Source organism: Equus przewalskii, chromosome 14, assembly GCF_037783145.1.
Source record: "Equus przewalskii isolate Varuska chromosome 14, EquPr2, whole genome shotgun sequence".
Classification (NCBI taxonomy): Eukaryota; Metazoa; Chordata; class Mammalia; order Perissodactyla; family Equidae; genus Equus; species Equus przewalskii.
Window position 1 is genome coordinate 11187469 of NC_091844.1, and position 16810 is coordinate 11204278.

The window sequence follows — 16810 nt, forward strand, 5'->3', positions numbered from 1 at the left end:
CTCTAATAGGTCAAGTGCTTCCCTCTCCGGCTCCATGGCCCTGACTTTCATCACTCTGCACACGGCCAGAAGAAAACCTCCAGCCCCGATAAGGCCTAGGCTCTGCTGCATCGGTGCAAAGCCGCGTGAGCCTCTCCACGGAGCCCACTCCCAGACCTCAGCATCCGCTCACAGGACCTGTCCATCAAGGGGACTCTGACTTACGTTGTATACTCTGCCATCTTCCGCTCTGTAGAACTGTGGAAACAGACCATCTGCATACCGGGAAGCCACAGGTCTCCCCAGAGAAGTCACATAATCTGCATGTTTACAAAGAGAAGCATTCAAAATGGTGCATTACCAAAGCTTTTTATTTTTATTTCAAAATGCTTTTCTCTGGCGCCATTCAAAATATATCCCCGGTGACACCAACAATCTGTGATGCTTCGTATTCTGTTCCAAATAATGGAGTATTTCTAGGTGCTATGATAAATGTAACTGTTTATGGCGGGTGTAATCCTTCAATGCATGAATGAATAGGGAGGAAGAACAGGGTTTGTTCCTTGGTTTCCTGGTTCTTTTGTCCAGAATGATTAAGGCAAAGGTCAAAAATACAACAGAGCAATTGTGTTTAATTCCCGACAGCTTTTATTCAGGACTTCGACCTAGTTTTCAGAATTTTAAAACTTAAACTTAGATGTTATCTATTGCTCTCTCCTGGGGGGGTTCATGAATAAATGAGTGAAGTGAAGCAAGAAGGTAATGGAGTCAGAATACTCACACGGAATGTCAAAACCATAAGATTTTCTCCTTAGATTATATGCTCAGCTATTCAACACACATGGCACAAACACTAAGCACCCACTGTGTGCGAGGCACAGTGCTTACCGGATGAGAAGACAGTGCTGCCTGAGACATACGTCTACTCCTTCATGGAGCTAACAGAAGGCTACAGAAAGGCTTTAAGGACTAACTACAACTTGGCAGGACAGAAGATGAGGTAAGGCTTCCCAGAGATATTTGTATTGTGACGATGATTTTATCATTGTTATTACTAAGTCCCAAAGGTGGGAGAGAGAATGGTGGTACTCTCGGACCCAGCACCTCCTTTCCTCTGCCTTTCTAGGGAGGCAGGCTAACAGCCTACTTTGGAAAGACAGAAAGGGCAAGGCTGAACTTAACAGCCTCTCAGGCCAGGCACGATCCCAAATCACCAGGAGTCATAAAATTTACAAGTCTTGAAGTCCAGTGATCATAACAGTAAAGAGTAAAAAACGAATACTTGAATTTCATTGGCAATAACCTCACTCAATAAACCTCTCAAACTCAAAAATCTCCATTTCCAAAATTTCAACTTCTTAACTGATATTGATAGAGCAACTTCAAATCACCAGTAGTATTCTCTCTCTTCCTAAGACATTTATCTGGAGTCAGGAGAGGGGGCTGTCTTTTGAGGGTTGAAGGAGATGAGTCTGCGGAAGACTCTGTAAGCTGTAATGCCAATTAAAACGTAAGGCATTGTGAGTTCTGCACCCCGTAATGGTGGAGTAGATTCTACTGGCTAACCCTCATACAGAAAAATTATAATTCTGGACAAAACATAAAAATACTTGAAGGCACTAGAGAGCAATCAAAAATACGCAGAAACTCAAGCAGCATTAATCCTTGAAAGAAGGAAATTGGTGAGACTTGCATTGATTTAGCAGGGGAGGCTGAGTTTGGAATTTGAGTCCAATCAAGTTACCTGTCTACCGTAACAGGAATCAGCTCTCCACCCATCAATTGATAAATGGATAAACAAACTGTGGTAAATCCATACAATTCATCTCCTTACATTATTTGGCCATAAAAAGGAATAAAGTACTGGTACATGCTACAACATGGATAAAGCTTAAAAACATTATGTTAAGTGAAAGAAGCCAGTCACGAAAGACCACATATTACATAATTCCATTTATATGAAATGTCCAGAACAAGCAAATCTAGGGAGACAGAAAGTAGATTGCTTTGGGCTGGGGGCTGAAGGGTAGGATGGATAGCTAAGGAGTACAGGATTTCTTTTTGAGGTGATGGTTGCCCATATCTGTAAATATATTAAAAAATGCTAAACCGTACACTCCATATTGGTGGATAGTATAGTATGTGAATTACATCTCAATAAGGCTGTTATTTTAAAAAAGCACATGTGAGAATCTAGCTGTTTTCTATTAAGATAGACACTAAAGAGATTTGCAAAAATGTAAAAAGATGCCACACTTCTCAGTAAAATTTTTTGTTTTAGAAAATAAACTTATTTTTCTTAAACATATTGTGTTAACATAAAATGGATTTGTTACCTTTAAATGAATTCATAAATATTTTTAAAGTTTTTAGTTTTAACTTCCAATACAGTTAGTATCAATAGATATAAAACGCATAACCTCTTATTAGTACAAGAGATTAAAAACAAAGACATGATATGAAAGTGTATAAAGGAGGCGTAATGAATTGAATAAAGAAATATCAAGGTAAAAACATTTAGCTACCAGTAGTAGGTAATCAATTCTAATGACAGTGGTTTTCTCATCAGAAATCATGGAAGCCAGAAGGAAGTGGCACAATGTTTTTTAAGTGCTAAAAGAAAATAACTGTCAACCCTAAATCTTATTATCTGGTGAAATTATTTTTCAGAAATGAAGGATAAATAAAGACATTGTTAGACAAAGAAACCTAAAAGAATTTGTTGCCAGCAGAGGTACTCTTAAAGAATGAATTTTAAAAAGTGCTATAAACAGAAAGAAAATGATAAAATAAGAAACCTTGAAACACCAAGAAAGAAGAACATGGTAAGCATAAGTATGGGTAAATACAATAAACTTTCTTTCTCTTCTTGAGTTTCCTAAATTATGTTTGATGGTTGAATGAAAAATTATAGCACAACCTTGGGGGCTGGCCTGGTGGCACAGCAGTTAAGTTCACATGCTCCACTTTGGCAGCCTGGGGTTCACCAGTTTGGATCCCTGGTATGGACTTAGACATGACTTATCAAGCCATGCTGTTGCAGGTGTCCCACATATAAAAAATAGAAGATGGGCACAGATGTTAGCTCAGGGCCAATCTTCCTCAGCAAAAAGAGGAGGATTGGTGGCAAATGTTAGCTCAGAGCTAATCTTCCTCAAAAAAAAAAAAATTATAGCACAGCCTAATGTGATTCTCAATGTATGAAGAGAAAATAACATATAAATGGAGAGAGTAATGGGACATAAGCAAAATAAAGTTTCCACTCTTTATTCAAACTGGTAAAATGTTGACACAAGTAGACTTTGATAAGTTATATATTTGTGCTGTAATACCTAGCACAACCACTAAAAAAGTTGCATGAAGAGATACACTCAAAAATACTATAGACAAAAACAGAATCCTAAAAAATGTTTAAGTAATCCAAAGATAGGAAAGAAATAATAAATGGAAAATAGAAAAAAACAGAAAACAAAAAGTAAAATGGCAGACAAGCTCTAACATATCAAAAATTACATTAAATGTGAATGCTATAAATACAACAACTAAAAGACAGAGACTGGCAAAGAGGATTAAAAAATGACCCAATAATAGAATGTCTACAAGAAACTTGCTTCAAATATAATGATGTATATGTTAAAAGTAAAAGGATGAAAAAAGATAGTCATCTAAGTATTAACAAAAAGAAAGCAGGATTGACCATATTAATCTCAGAAGCGTAAACTACAGAACAAAGAATATTACTAGGGACAGAGCAGGACATTATATAATTATAAAAGTGTCACTCCACCAGGAACACATAGCAATCCTAAATGCATATGCAGCAAACAACAGAGCTGCAAATATGTGAAGCAAACACTGATGGAACTGAAAGGAGAAATAGACAAATCCACAATTATAGTTGGAGATTTCAATACCACTCTCTCAATTTATAGAATAACTAGACAGAAAATCAGCAAGGATACTCAACAACACCATCAACAAACAAGAACTCATTGACATTTATAGAAAACTCTCCACAACAAGAGAGGAATACACATTCTTTCACATATACACATTTCACATTTACTCATTTGCACATTTCAAGTGCCCACAGAATATATACCAAGACAAACCATATCCATGACTATAAAACAAACCTCAAAAAATTTAAAAGAACTAAAACCAAACAGAGTATGTTCTCTGTCCACAATGGAAATAAACTAGAAATCAATAACAGAAAGATAAAAGGAAAAATCTCCGAACTCTTGAAAACTAAATAATATGCTTCTAAAAATCCATGAGTTAAGAGGAAGTCTCAACAGAAATAAAAAATACTTTAAATCAAATTAAAATTATAATACAACATATAAAAATTTAAGGGACACAGCTCAAGGAGAGCCAAGAGGGAAATTTATAGCATTAAATGCTTAACATAAGAAGAAATGAGAAGTCTCAAATTAATAATCTAAGCTCTCATCTGAAAGAAGAGCAAAACAAATCCAAAGCAAGCACAAGGAAATAAACAATAAAGATCAAAGCAGGAATCAATGAAATTGAACACAGGAAAACAGTAGAGAAAATCAATTTAAAAAAAGTGTCTTAAATTAATAAGATCAATAAAACTGACTAACCCCTAGCAAGACTGACAAAGATAAAAAGAGAGAAGATATGAATTACTGATATCAGGAATGAAACAGAGAATATCACTAAAGACCTTGCAGACATCAAAACGAATAATGGAATACTACAAACAACTTTATACACATAAATGAGACAACTTAGATGAAATAAATCAATTCCTCAAAAAACACAAACTACCACAACTCACTCAATATGAAAAATAATTTGAATAGCCCTATACCTATTAAGAAAATTAATTTCTAATTAAAAACTTCTTGAAAAAGAAATTCCTAGGCCTGGATAGGTTATCTGGAAAATTCTACCAAATATATTAAGAAGAATTAACATTCTACACAATATTTTCCAGAAAATAGAAGATGAGGGAACACTTCTTAACTCATTCTATGAAGCCAGTATTACCCTGATACCAAAACCAGACAAAGGCAGTATAAAAAAAGGGAAAACTACAGACCAATATCCTTCATGAATACAGATGCAAAAATCCTTAACACAATATTAGCAAGTAGAATTCAGCAATATATAATAAAAACAATTATACAACATGACCAAGTGATATTTATTCCAGGATACAAAGCTGGTTTAATACTCAAAAATCAATCAATATAATCAACCAAATTAACAGGCTAGGGAAGAAAAATCACATGATCTTTTCAATTGACACAGAAAAAGTATTTGACAAAATTCAATACCTATTCATGATAAAAAAAAAAAAAAAAACTTTCAGAAAACTAGGAACAAAAGGGACCTTCCTCAATTTGATTTTTTAAAAAATCTTAAAAAATCTACAGCTAACATACTTAACAAAGAAAGACTGAAAACTTTCCCCCGAGATCTGAAATGAGATAAGGACGTCTACTCTCACCACTGCTATTCAACATAGCACTGGAAGTTCGAGCCAACACAAGACAAAACAAGGAAATACTAGGCATACAGATCAGAAAGGAAGAATGAAAACTTTCCCTATTTGCAGATGACATCATGGTCTACCCAGAAATCCCAAGGAATCAATAACAACAACAAACTCTTAGAATTAATAAGTGAGTTCAGTAAGGTCACAAGATAGAAAGTCAACATTTAAAAAAAATCAACCATATTACCATACACTAGCAATGAACATGTGGAAACCAAAATTTAAAATACAATATCATTTATAATTGCTCAGAACAATGAAACATTTAGCGTAAATCTAACAAAACATGTGCAAGACTTGTATACTGAAAATTACAGGACAGCTGATGGAGGAAATCAAAGAAGCAAATAAATGGAAAGCTATTCCATATTCATGGACTGGAAGCCTCAAAATAGTAAAGACGTCAATCTCCTTAAATTGATATACAGGTTTAATACATTTCCTATCACAATCCCAGCAATATTTTTATAGACATAGACATGCTTATTCTAAAATTTGTATGGAAATGCAAAGAAACTAGAGTAGTTAAAATAATTTTGAAAAAGAATAAAGTAAGAGGAATCAGTCTACCCAATTTCAAGACATTATATAGTTATAGTAATTAAGACTGTGTGGTATTGGTAGAGAGACAGACACACAGATGAAGAGAACAAAACAGAGAACCCAGAAATGGCCCTGTGGAAGAAAAGTCAACTAATTTTTAGCAAAGATGCAAAAGCAATTCAAAAGAGGAAGCGTAGTCTTTTAAATAAAAGGTGCTGGAGTAACTGAATATCCATAGTCAAAAAATGAAATATATAGAAACTAACTCAAAATTATCACAGGCTAAATGTAAGACACAAAACTACGAAAATTTTAGGAAAAAAAATAAGAGAAAATCTTTGAGACCCAGCAAGATCCAGCCAGGTAAAAAGTCAATAAATTGGACTTCATCAAAATTTAAAACTTTTGCTCTGAGAAACTCTGTTAAGAGGATAAAAAGACAAGCCACAGACTAAGAGAATATATCTGCAAACCACATATGTGACAAAGGACTCATCTAGAATATATAATGAATACTCAAAACTCAATATTAAAAAAACAATCTAATTAGAAAATGATCAAAATACATATGAAGAAACATTGATTTTGCCAAAGATGATATACAGCAAATAAGCACATAAAAAGATGTTCCACAAAACTAGACATTAGGGAAATACAGGTTAAAACCACGTTGAAATATCACTATACAACTATCATAACAGCTAAAATTATTAACTGGTGACCATACCAAATGCTGGTGTGATGTGGAAAAACTATGTCACATACATTACTGATGTGAGTAGTAGAGACACGCTGGAAAACAGTCTGGCAGTTTCTTAAAACAAAATAAAATAAAACAAAACAAAAAAGTAAATATACACTTAACATACCACCTAGCAATTACATTCCTGGTCATTTATCCCAAAGAAATGAAACTTATGTTCACACAAAAACCTATAAACAATTGTTGACAGCAGATTTATTTGTAATAGCCCAAAACTGGAAACTACCCAAACGTCTTTTAACGGGTAAGCAGGTAAACAAACTGTGGTACATCTATACCATGGAATACTACACTGCAATAAAAAGAAACAAACTATTGATACATGCAACAACTTGGATGAACTTCAAGGAAATAATACCAAGTGAAAAAATGCCAATCTCAAAAGGTCACATTCTATATGATTGCATTTATATAAACCTTCTCTAAATGATGGAAAACAGACTGGGGGTTGCCAGGAGTTAAGGATGTTGGGGAGGTAGGTTGTCTGTATGACTATAAAGGTGTAACACAAGGGAGATCCTTGTGGCGATAAATAGTTCTATACCCTGACTGTGGCTGTGGTTACTCGAATCTACACAGTGATAAAATTACACAAAATTATTCACACACAGTGTATCAATGTCAAATTCCTGGATTTGACATCATACTACAATTTTACAAGATGTAACCATTGGGAGAAATTGGGTGAAGAGTACTTGGGATCTGTCTACACAATCTTTGCAACTTCCTATGAATCTATCATTATTTTGGAATAAAAAGTATCAATCAATGAATCAATGATCCAAGAACAGAGAAAGTAAACTAAAGACAATATCAGATAAACAAAAACTGAGATAGGCTGTCACCATCAGACCCGCACTACAAGAAATGCTTAAAAGAAATACTTTAGGAAAGAACACCAGATGGAACCTCGATTCTTATGGGAGGGAAGGATATTATAAATAGTAAATATGTGGATTTTAGAATGCTATTTTTTTCTACTCAGTTTCTTAAAAGACAAATGGCTTCCTAAAACAATAATTATAACACTGGATTGTGAGATTTATGATGTACGTAAAAATAAAATATATTAAAACAATAACACCAAGGAGGGGGTAGGGGGTAAATGGAGCTATACTGTTGCAAGATTCTTACATTTTACATGAATTAGTACAAAGCTAACTTTTATCACACTGTGACAAGTTAAGGACATAGTCACTAGAGCAACTGCTGAAAATATAACGCAAAAAGGTGTACCTAAAAAGCCTATTGACATCTAATTGGAAAAAGAAAAATGGAATTAAATGAAATACTAAAAAATATTCAATTTGCCCAAAAGAAGGCAGGAAAGGAGAAACAGAGGGGAAAGAAAAAAAATGAGCCAAATAGAAAACAAACAATAAATGGTTTACCTAAATATAACCATATCAATTATTACATTAAATGTAGAGAACCAAACACTACAATTACAAGACCAGATTATGAGGGTGGGCTAAAGAGGCACTCTTTAAATATGGAGACTACAGATAGTTTGAAAGTAAAAGACTGTAAATGTGTATGCCATGTAAAAATTAAGCATGAGAAAGCTTCAGTGGTTGTACTGATTTCAGACACAGTAAATGTCTAAACAAGGACTACCCATCTGAGATAAAGATGGACATTTCAAAATTATTAAAATTTTTCAATTCATCAGAAAGATAATGACAATTCTAAATGTGTGTGCATTTAGAGCTTCAAACAACATGGACAAAACTGACAGAACTAAAGGGAGAAATGGATAATAGACAAAAAATCACTAACGATACAGAACATCTCCACAACACTATCAATCATCTGGGCCTAATTAACTTTTATAAATATTACCTAGCAACTGCAGAATACACATTCTTTTCAAGTGTGTATGAAATGTCTGCCAAGATATACGCTGGGCCATAAAACAAATCTCACTAAATTTCAAAAGACTAAAATCTTATGTTCTCTGATCTCAATAAAACTAAATTAGAAACCCAACAAAAACAAGATATCTTTAAAAGTCCTAAAATATTTGGAAATTAAACAGCATGTCTCTTAAAACCATGAATCAAAGAAAAGGTCACAAGAGAAAAAAGAAAATACTTTGAACTCAATAATAATGAAAACACTATCAAGATCTGTGGGCTTCAGCTAAAAGCATTGCTTAGAGGAATACTTATAATTTTTAAATGACTATATTAGAAGAGAAGAAAGGCTTAAAATCAATTATCTAAGTTTCCACCTTAAAAGCTAGGAAAAGAAATGCAAATTAAACTCAAAGTAAGTAGAAGGAAATCAATAGTAAATATCAAAGCAGATATGAACGAAATAGAAAACAAAGAATAGAAAAAAATCAACAAACCCAAATTTGGTTCTTTGAAGAGAGTTATGATATACCCCAACAAGTCTTATTAAGAAAAAAGTGAGCAAAAACACAAATTATCAACGTGAGGAATGAAAGAGGGGACATCACTACAGATTCTACAGGCATTAAAAAAATGTTAAGGCAATAATATGAACAATGTTTTGCTAATATATTAGAAAACACTGATGAAATAAACAAATTCCTTGAAAAACAACTTTCCTAAACTGGCATGATGAAACAAAAATCTGAATAGCTCTATGTCTATCCCAGAAATTGAATTTCTTATCAAACTTTTCCTATAAACAAAACTCCAGGCTCTGATAAGTTTCACTGGGGAGCTCTATCAAACATTTAAAGAAGAAATAGTACCAACTGTGTACAAACACCATCAGAACACAGAGGAGGAGGGAACACTTCCAAATCATTTTACGAGGCCAGCACAATCCTGACGCCAAAACCTGACAAGGACATTAAAAGTACAGAGCAATATCCATCATGATCTTAGACGGAAATAATCTTTAACAAAATATAAAGAATTGCTATTTTTGCTAATATTTATGACTGGATTATAATTATTTGAAATAAGAGAGAAAACTGCTTTCAGTCTGTTTCCTTATATAGAAATTCTATAGACTCCTGATTTTGGCAGACCCCTACTCAAAAAGTATTTAGATGGTCAGGGCTGCTCTTGTGGAAGGATAAATAAGAAAGCATAGCCTGGGCCCTGAAGAGCAAGGCCTTGCCATCAGGATGGGCCTCTGGATCAGTCTATAACAACCACATCCCCTAGACTTTCCTTATTACCTTATTATTATTATGGAAGAAAGCTCACAAGGAAACTGGTGGAAAAATCTGAAAAACATGGTATCAACGGCTCTTCAATAAATATTTGTTTAATTGGCTAATTAATCGGCCAATTCAGAATTACTGAGTGAAATCCTAGTATTGGAAACTGCCCTGACTGAAGAAGTGCTCCTCAGTTGGGGTGTTACTGACATGTTGGACAGGACACTCTGCTGGGTGGGCTCCTGCACACCCTGCGAGACACTCAGCACCCCTGGTCCCCAGGCCCTATATTTCAGTGACAACCCAAGTCAATATGTCATCCAAAAAACCAAAGAAATACCCACACCCTCACACAGTTCCATACTCCCTGTGGGAGGGCAGGACTACTGGGAGTTGAGAACCAACATTCTAACCAATGCATTTAGAAAAAAGTGGACCATAAGGCAGGCCACAACAGGAAAATAGCATGTTCTCCCAGAAACCACACACAGCTATTGTCTTAATGAATAGCCTCCAAAAAGGGGTTGCACATCCCAGGGAATGAGCAAGACATCTGCTGGGGTATGATAAATACAAATAACTTCTATTTATCTTTTATTTCATCTTTAAAAGAAGAAAGAAAAGGGGCCAGCCTGGTGGTGCAGCAGTTAAGTTCACACTCTCTGCTCTGGCAGTTCGCAGTTTGGGATCCTGCACATGGTCCTTTGCACCACTTATCAAGCCACACTGTGGCAGGCATCCCACATATAAAATAGAGGAAGATGGGCACAGATGTTAGCTCGGGGCCAATCTTCCTCAAAAAAAAAATGAAGAAGAAAGAATGAAATTAAGCATTAATAATATTTAATGTGTGGATTGACCATTGTACTTCTATATAATATACACATGTTAGGGGTCTGTGAACAAATATTTTTTACTGATAAGGATGTTGGATTAAAACAAGCTCAGAGACCTGTGGTTTTTGAGGGGCTTTCAGAACCAATGCAGCCTCCCCAAAAGCTATAGGGCAGCATGCTGGTTGGGTTTCCAGCCAGTGTTGCTTTGTGAGTACTGATGCGGGCTCAGTGAGTCGAGGAGTCAAAAGAAAGATTTCTTGGACTCTCAAGGTCTGGCAGTAGTGCTCTTTTATTCAGAAAATAGTATGGAATAGCATGGAGACAGGACCCATGGGTAGTAAAGAGCTTCAGGCATGGGGACAGGACCCATGGGCAGTAAGAGCTGCAAACATGGATTGCGGGTAGGACTAAATTTAAGGTATAGGTATGTTATCTCTGCATATCTCATATGAGTTATCTCTTTACAAGACAAAGGAAAGAATATGTAAAAAAAAGTTGTTAAAATGGTATCAGTGCAGGTGGGGTCTGGTTATTGGGTGGTCCTACAACTTTAGATAAGAATCAGATCAGATTAAGTAAATGGCTGAAGCCACCACCTTAAATATCATCTTCAGCTAAAGACAAAGGAGGATGTTGGTGGTGGGGCGAGTCAGTTATATGAGGTTACCAGACAAGTACAGTAGACAAGAGTAAGATTATTATGCAGGCTTAAGTCCTTGCCATCCCCATTAAGAGTTTCTAGAGATAAGGCCATCCCCCCTTCTTCAGGGTGCAGAGAAGGAGACGCCCCTACCAATGGAGATCTCCCTTATAAATGTAAATGTCTCCCAACAAATGGCAAGCAAATTCCACTCCTCAGAGCCTCCTTCCCATCTGCAGTTTTTTTTTTTTTTTTTTTAAAGATTTTATTTTTTCCTTTTTCTCCCCAAAGCCCCCCGGTACATAGTTGTGTATTCTTCGTTGTGGGTTCCTCTAGTTGTGGCATGTGGGACGCTGCCTCAGCGTGGTCTGATGAGCAGTGCCATGTCCGCGCCCAGGATTCGAACCGACGAAACACTGGGCCACCTGCAGCGGAGCGCGCGAACTTAACCACTCGGCCACGGGGCCAGCCCCCCATCTGCAGTTTTTAAAAGCAACCAGCCTAAAATAATCCTCATCAAGTACTATACCTTCACAGTGTGGGAATCCAATCTGTGACAAAATCTGTTTCAAGGTCAATTTGTTGCTCTTAAGCCCATGCAGTTGAAGCCATTCCTCGGATGAGATGAGGCTCTGCTCAGCCAAGTCTGTTGTGGCATTGCTCAGTCCCTCTTGACTCCACAGCTGCTGCTCAGAGATGGTAGAAGATGAGCCAGACGTCTCCATCTCTGAACCAGAATTTAATTCACAGGGACCTCCTGTAAGGGCAATTGTCAAACTCAGACTTCCCAAAAACTGGGAAACAATCTAACATCAATAGAGGATTGGTTTAATATAAATTACAGTAAATCTTTGAAGTGGAATTCTATGTATTAGTTAAAAGTTATAATATAGATGTATATTTGTTGGCAAAGAAGGTATCTACATATAATGCTACAAGATATCCATAAAATTCAACACATATTTTTTCCCTTCCACTGTCTCTTGATATCCTGGGAATTTTGGTTGATGCCAAATTCCTTTGAAATAGTTCTGGGAATTCCCCAAGGGGACTGAAATCTGTATTCAGGCTCTCTGTTTTCTCACTCCTACTGTCTGTACTTTCCTCTGAGTTCTCCTGCAGACCCCCTGACCTGGAGCCTGTAGATTTTGTGTGATCTGTGACCTCTGGTAGGATGGATCTATGGAAGCAGTGAAGGGTCTCTGACAGAGCTAAGGGTAAATGGGAAAACACAGGCGATTATTATCAGGAAAAGCCATGAGAAAAACATGAAGTAACTTTCCTTTTCTAGTACACTCATGTTTCATCAGGAAAAGAGGCAACTGCAATAATAAACTTCACTAATATCACACTGAGATAACTACTGCTAACATTTTGGTGCACTTTTTCTAGTGTTTTTATAGACGCATATATATTAAAATTAGTTATATGTACATACCAGTATACACACAGAAAAAGGCCTAGAAGTATATATGTCAACAGGTTTACAGTATTTTCTCTGTATGGTGAGAATGTATGTGGTTTTTGCCTTTTCTATGTTGTTTAAATTTTTGCATCATTTAAACATTTCTAAAATAGGATTTACTTTTATAATCAGAAAAATACAAAAGTCTTCCCTTTTGGAAAATAAACAACCACTCCTGAACCTTCATTACACATCAGTATTCCAATTATAATCACATCTGACCTTTTGCTTCCAAAGAGGATAAAGAAGACAAAACCCTGAAAGGAGACAGCTGTTCTGCAGGTGGAATGGCTAACTGAGGGCCAGTGACAGGGTGGGAACCAGACTGCAGCTCAGCCCAGCTGGAATACACGGACGCACCTTCTGAATGCTTTACTCGAATGTTTTATTCTCTGGGACTTTAAAGTTGGACTTAAATGTTCTGGGTACCTGTTCTAGGACCAACTGGACTCAAGGCAACATGCAACATATTAAACTTAGCTGCTTATTGGTGCCATGGTGTCCATCCCAACTCCCAGTGACCCTGGGTACGGCAGAGCAGAACCCTGCCTGGCCTTCCTGCGCCATCCTCTCCCCTTCCAGTGCTATATCAGACAATGCTCTGTGGCTATGCATAGAGTTTTCATGGCCAATTTTTTTGGAAGTAGGTGGCCAAGTCCTTCTTCCTAGTCTGTCTTAGTCTAGAAGCTCTGCTGAACCATTTCCACCATAGGTGACCCTGCTGATATTTGAAATACTGATGGCATAGCACACAGTATGACAATCGACAGATGGGTGGTGTGGTTCCCTGACTGGGAAAGGAACTCAGGCTGCAGTGGTGAGAGTGTCAAATCTTAACCACTAGACCACCAGGGCTGGCTATTAAATTTATCTAGACCCACCTAGAAATAGCCAGTGACACAAGAGGAAAGGAGTGGCCAAAGTAATGCAATCTTAACCCACTCACCGCGACGTCAGGCAGGGCTGGTAACTTGGAGAAAGAGTAGAAAACTCTGCTTACCCCTGCGTGCAGAACGTGCAATGCACAGAAAAGTGTTCCCTGGACTGCGAAACTTTTCAACAATGGAAATATCCTCTTTTCCCATTTTCAACTCCGTATTTCCTAAAAGTCTGAGTGTTACGACATAAAAATTCAACACAGAAATCAGCTGGACCCAAGCTAGGGAGGTTTTGTGAATAGTTAGAAACATTATTATTAGCAAACAATTAACTTTATGTCTATTCTGCATAGTATATATTGAATCCCTGTAATAACCTTATGAGGTAGGCAGTACTACTATTTCCATTTTACAGATAAGGAAACCAGCACAGAGAGTGGTTAACTGACTTGCCCACGATCTCACAGCTGGTGGGGGTGTAACTGAGATTCGAAGCCAGGTCATCGGCTCTAGAGCAATGTTCTGTGGCCTTTAGTATAATAGGAACAACAGCAGGGGCTTCCATTTGCAGGCCAGGCACTGGCTGAGCTTTCTCTATGCACTATCTCATACATTCTTCATAACCATACCAGTTACACGCTGCTAACACCCCACTTACAGCTGAGGAATCAGAAGCTTCAAGAATTTAAAGAGGTTGTTCAGGACCCACAGGCAGTAAGCGGCAGAAGCAGGAGTCAACGCCGTTTCTTGACCACCCTGCTACGGCTATGACTGAGCTCCTGCAGCTGGGCCCTATGCTACAAGCCGACAGATGGACTGCATTCCAGCGGGACTGCTTCCTGTTAGCTCTCTTGGGTCTTCACTATGAAGACACAGACACTTTATTCTCAGAGGTCGGGCTCAATAAGCTTCCTGGCTCATCATTTTCAAAGACAATGATTTCCATTTTACGGTTTATGTGAATTTGTGTTGTCCATATATGTTGAACTCCAAAGGTACACAAACTCATACTGTGAAGATCTTGTCTTCTTTCTACAAGAGTTTAATTTGATGAGAATGTTACCATAGTACTTGTTGAGCATCATGTAGGAGTGGGAAAGTTTGGAACGAAAACTCTGTGTAGGCCCCTTCTTAGACAAGTGATTCCTGTTCTCTAGAACAGGGACACGACCTGTGCACCTTGACCCCCAGGGTTACTGCAAGGAACACACATGCTGATGCGTGAATTCTGCATAGATAAGCACTTGATATATTGGAAAGAGCTATGTACAAATAAGTTACTTAAAAGTCACTGTCCTTTAGTAATCGTGCTTTGTTTCATACGCCCGCTTTTACTCCAAGTCCCTTTTCACCCCCGAGGCCCCAGTCCTATCGAGCTATGATGTTTGGGGTCCTCCTCCGTTAGAATCACAGAGCATGACAACAACAAGAAGGGCAGACTAATATCTTCAACTTTCTTTCTGAGATCTGTTCAACAAAGACTGCCAGCTGAAAGACTTTTAAATTGGACCCATGGTTCCTATAGAAACAAGAAAAGGAAGCTCAGAATAAAGATTTTTGACTATTTCACCATTTCCAGTTAATCTTTCTCTCTCCTGAAACACACTCAGTCACCTCCTATGTTCTTACTAGAGGGAGCTAAGCTACATAAACTGTCCTAATAAGGCTCCTAAACTGGATTTTGGAACGTTAAAGAAAGTCAAAAGAATCATAGCTTTTGTTTTTAAGCCAAATGGACACGTTCTTGATTCCAAACAAAAGGCAACTGAATCCTCCAGCTAAGGCACACACCCTAGCCCCTTCTGCACGCACACGACTTAACATATTAAACATAAAAAAGTCTGGTTGGCTCTATGGAATCTGAGAGCCTGCATGAGTCACTCTGATTCAGATCTTGACTCAGGGTGTCTTAGCCTGAGAATACCCTTATTGTTGGAAATGACAGCAACTAGAAAATGGAGCTTATCCAGAGAAAACAAGGAAGGAAAGAGAGAAAGGGCATCTCAACAGAAGGGATGGTCCTGCTCAAGTGGAATAAGAGCTGCTTTGCCAGAGCAAGGAAGCCTGCTGGAACCACGCTGCCAAGGGACCCTACAAAGTGACCCCTCCGCACACAGCACACCTGCTTTCCCACCTCCAAGGGCCCTCAAGGAATCCTAGCCATCAGGGCCCATTTCAAACCCTGCCTCCTCCTTTAAGCCTCTCCAGACCCCCGCCCAGTTTTGCTTTGACACTTCACCAATATGGCCTTGGGCACTTCAGGTCCGTCCTCTCTAGACTGAAAAAAGGTTCAGTGACTACAGAGACGAAGTACGTGAACGTCCTCAGCACTGTGCCTTATAGACAGCAGGCACTTTGTATGGGTGTTCAGTTGAATTAAATTGATCACTCAGAATTACTGAGAATCCTGATTTTTCAAACAACGCAAAGACTTGTAGTTCTAACAAGGGTAAGATCAGGAAAGAGCTGTCTCTTTAACAGAGACATTATTTTCTGGATATTACTATGTTATTATTATCACTATTATAATTCAGAGTTTCTTCATCTGAGGTTATTACAAGTTGGAGAACAGAAGAATCCAAAAGTAAGAAACAACAAATCCCAGTTGAGCATTGCCCTAAGTTTTAAAAGCTATCCCAAGAGCCAAAGTCTGGGGAAATAGGAAGGGATTTCTTGAATAGAAAGAGAAGTATAAATGGAGGAGAAACAAAAGGAAATGAAAGTCTAAGCTGAAGGCAGGGGCAAGTAGGCAGAGTTCTGGGGAAAAATAGAAAGGTTAAGCTGGCACGTGTCCAAAGGCCCCAACCAAGGAAACTAGGGGCTCCGTGTACAGCCAGCCCGTGCTGCTGGAGTCTGCCTATAGGGGGCAGCCAAGAGACGCCCGTGATTGTCCTGAGGTGAGCACCTTGTGGAAGTCCTCACGGCTTAAGAGAGCAGGTCCTATATGGTCAGAGGTTGAGACACAGTGCACGACATAGAGTCCATTAAATTCAGCTTAAACATTTGGTGTACTTCTACCTGCTTTATGATCAAC

At 37.7% G+C, this 16810-nt stretch overlaps 1 protein-coding gene across 30 annotated transcripts in view; it reads right to left on the reverse strand.

Annotated features, from left to right (window-relative positions):
- The window catches only part of VWA3B (von Willebrand factor A domain containing 3B), a 201082-nt gene that overhangs the window by 165489 nt on the left and 18783 nt on the right, over window positions 1-16810 (reverse strand). For 23 of the 30 annotated variants that reach the window (XM_070572067.1, XM_070572064.1, XM_070572066.1 and 20 more), the window contains 2 exons: window positions 11963-12190; window positions 205-299 (listed from right to left, as the gene is read on the reverse strand). In XM_070572067.1, coding sequence (XP_070428168.1) covers window positions 205-299; window positions 11963-12190 — 323 coding nt within the window. The remainder of the gene's footprint in view (window positions 1-204; window positions 300-11962; window positions 12191-16810) is intronic. The other 7 variants (XM_070572086.1, XM_070572083.1, XM_070572081.1 and 4 more) reach the window with 1 other exon arrangement.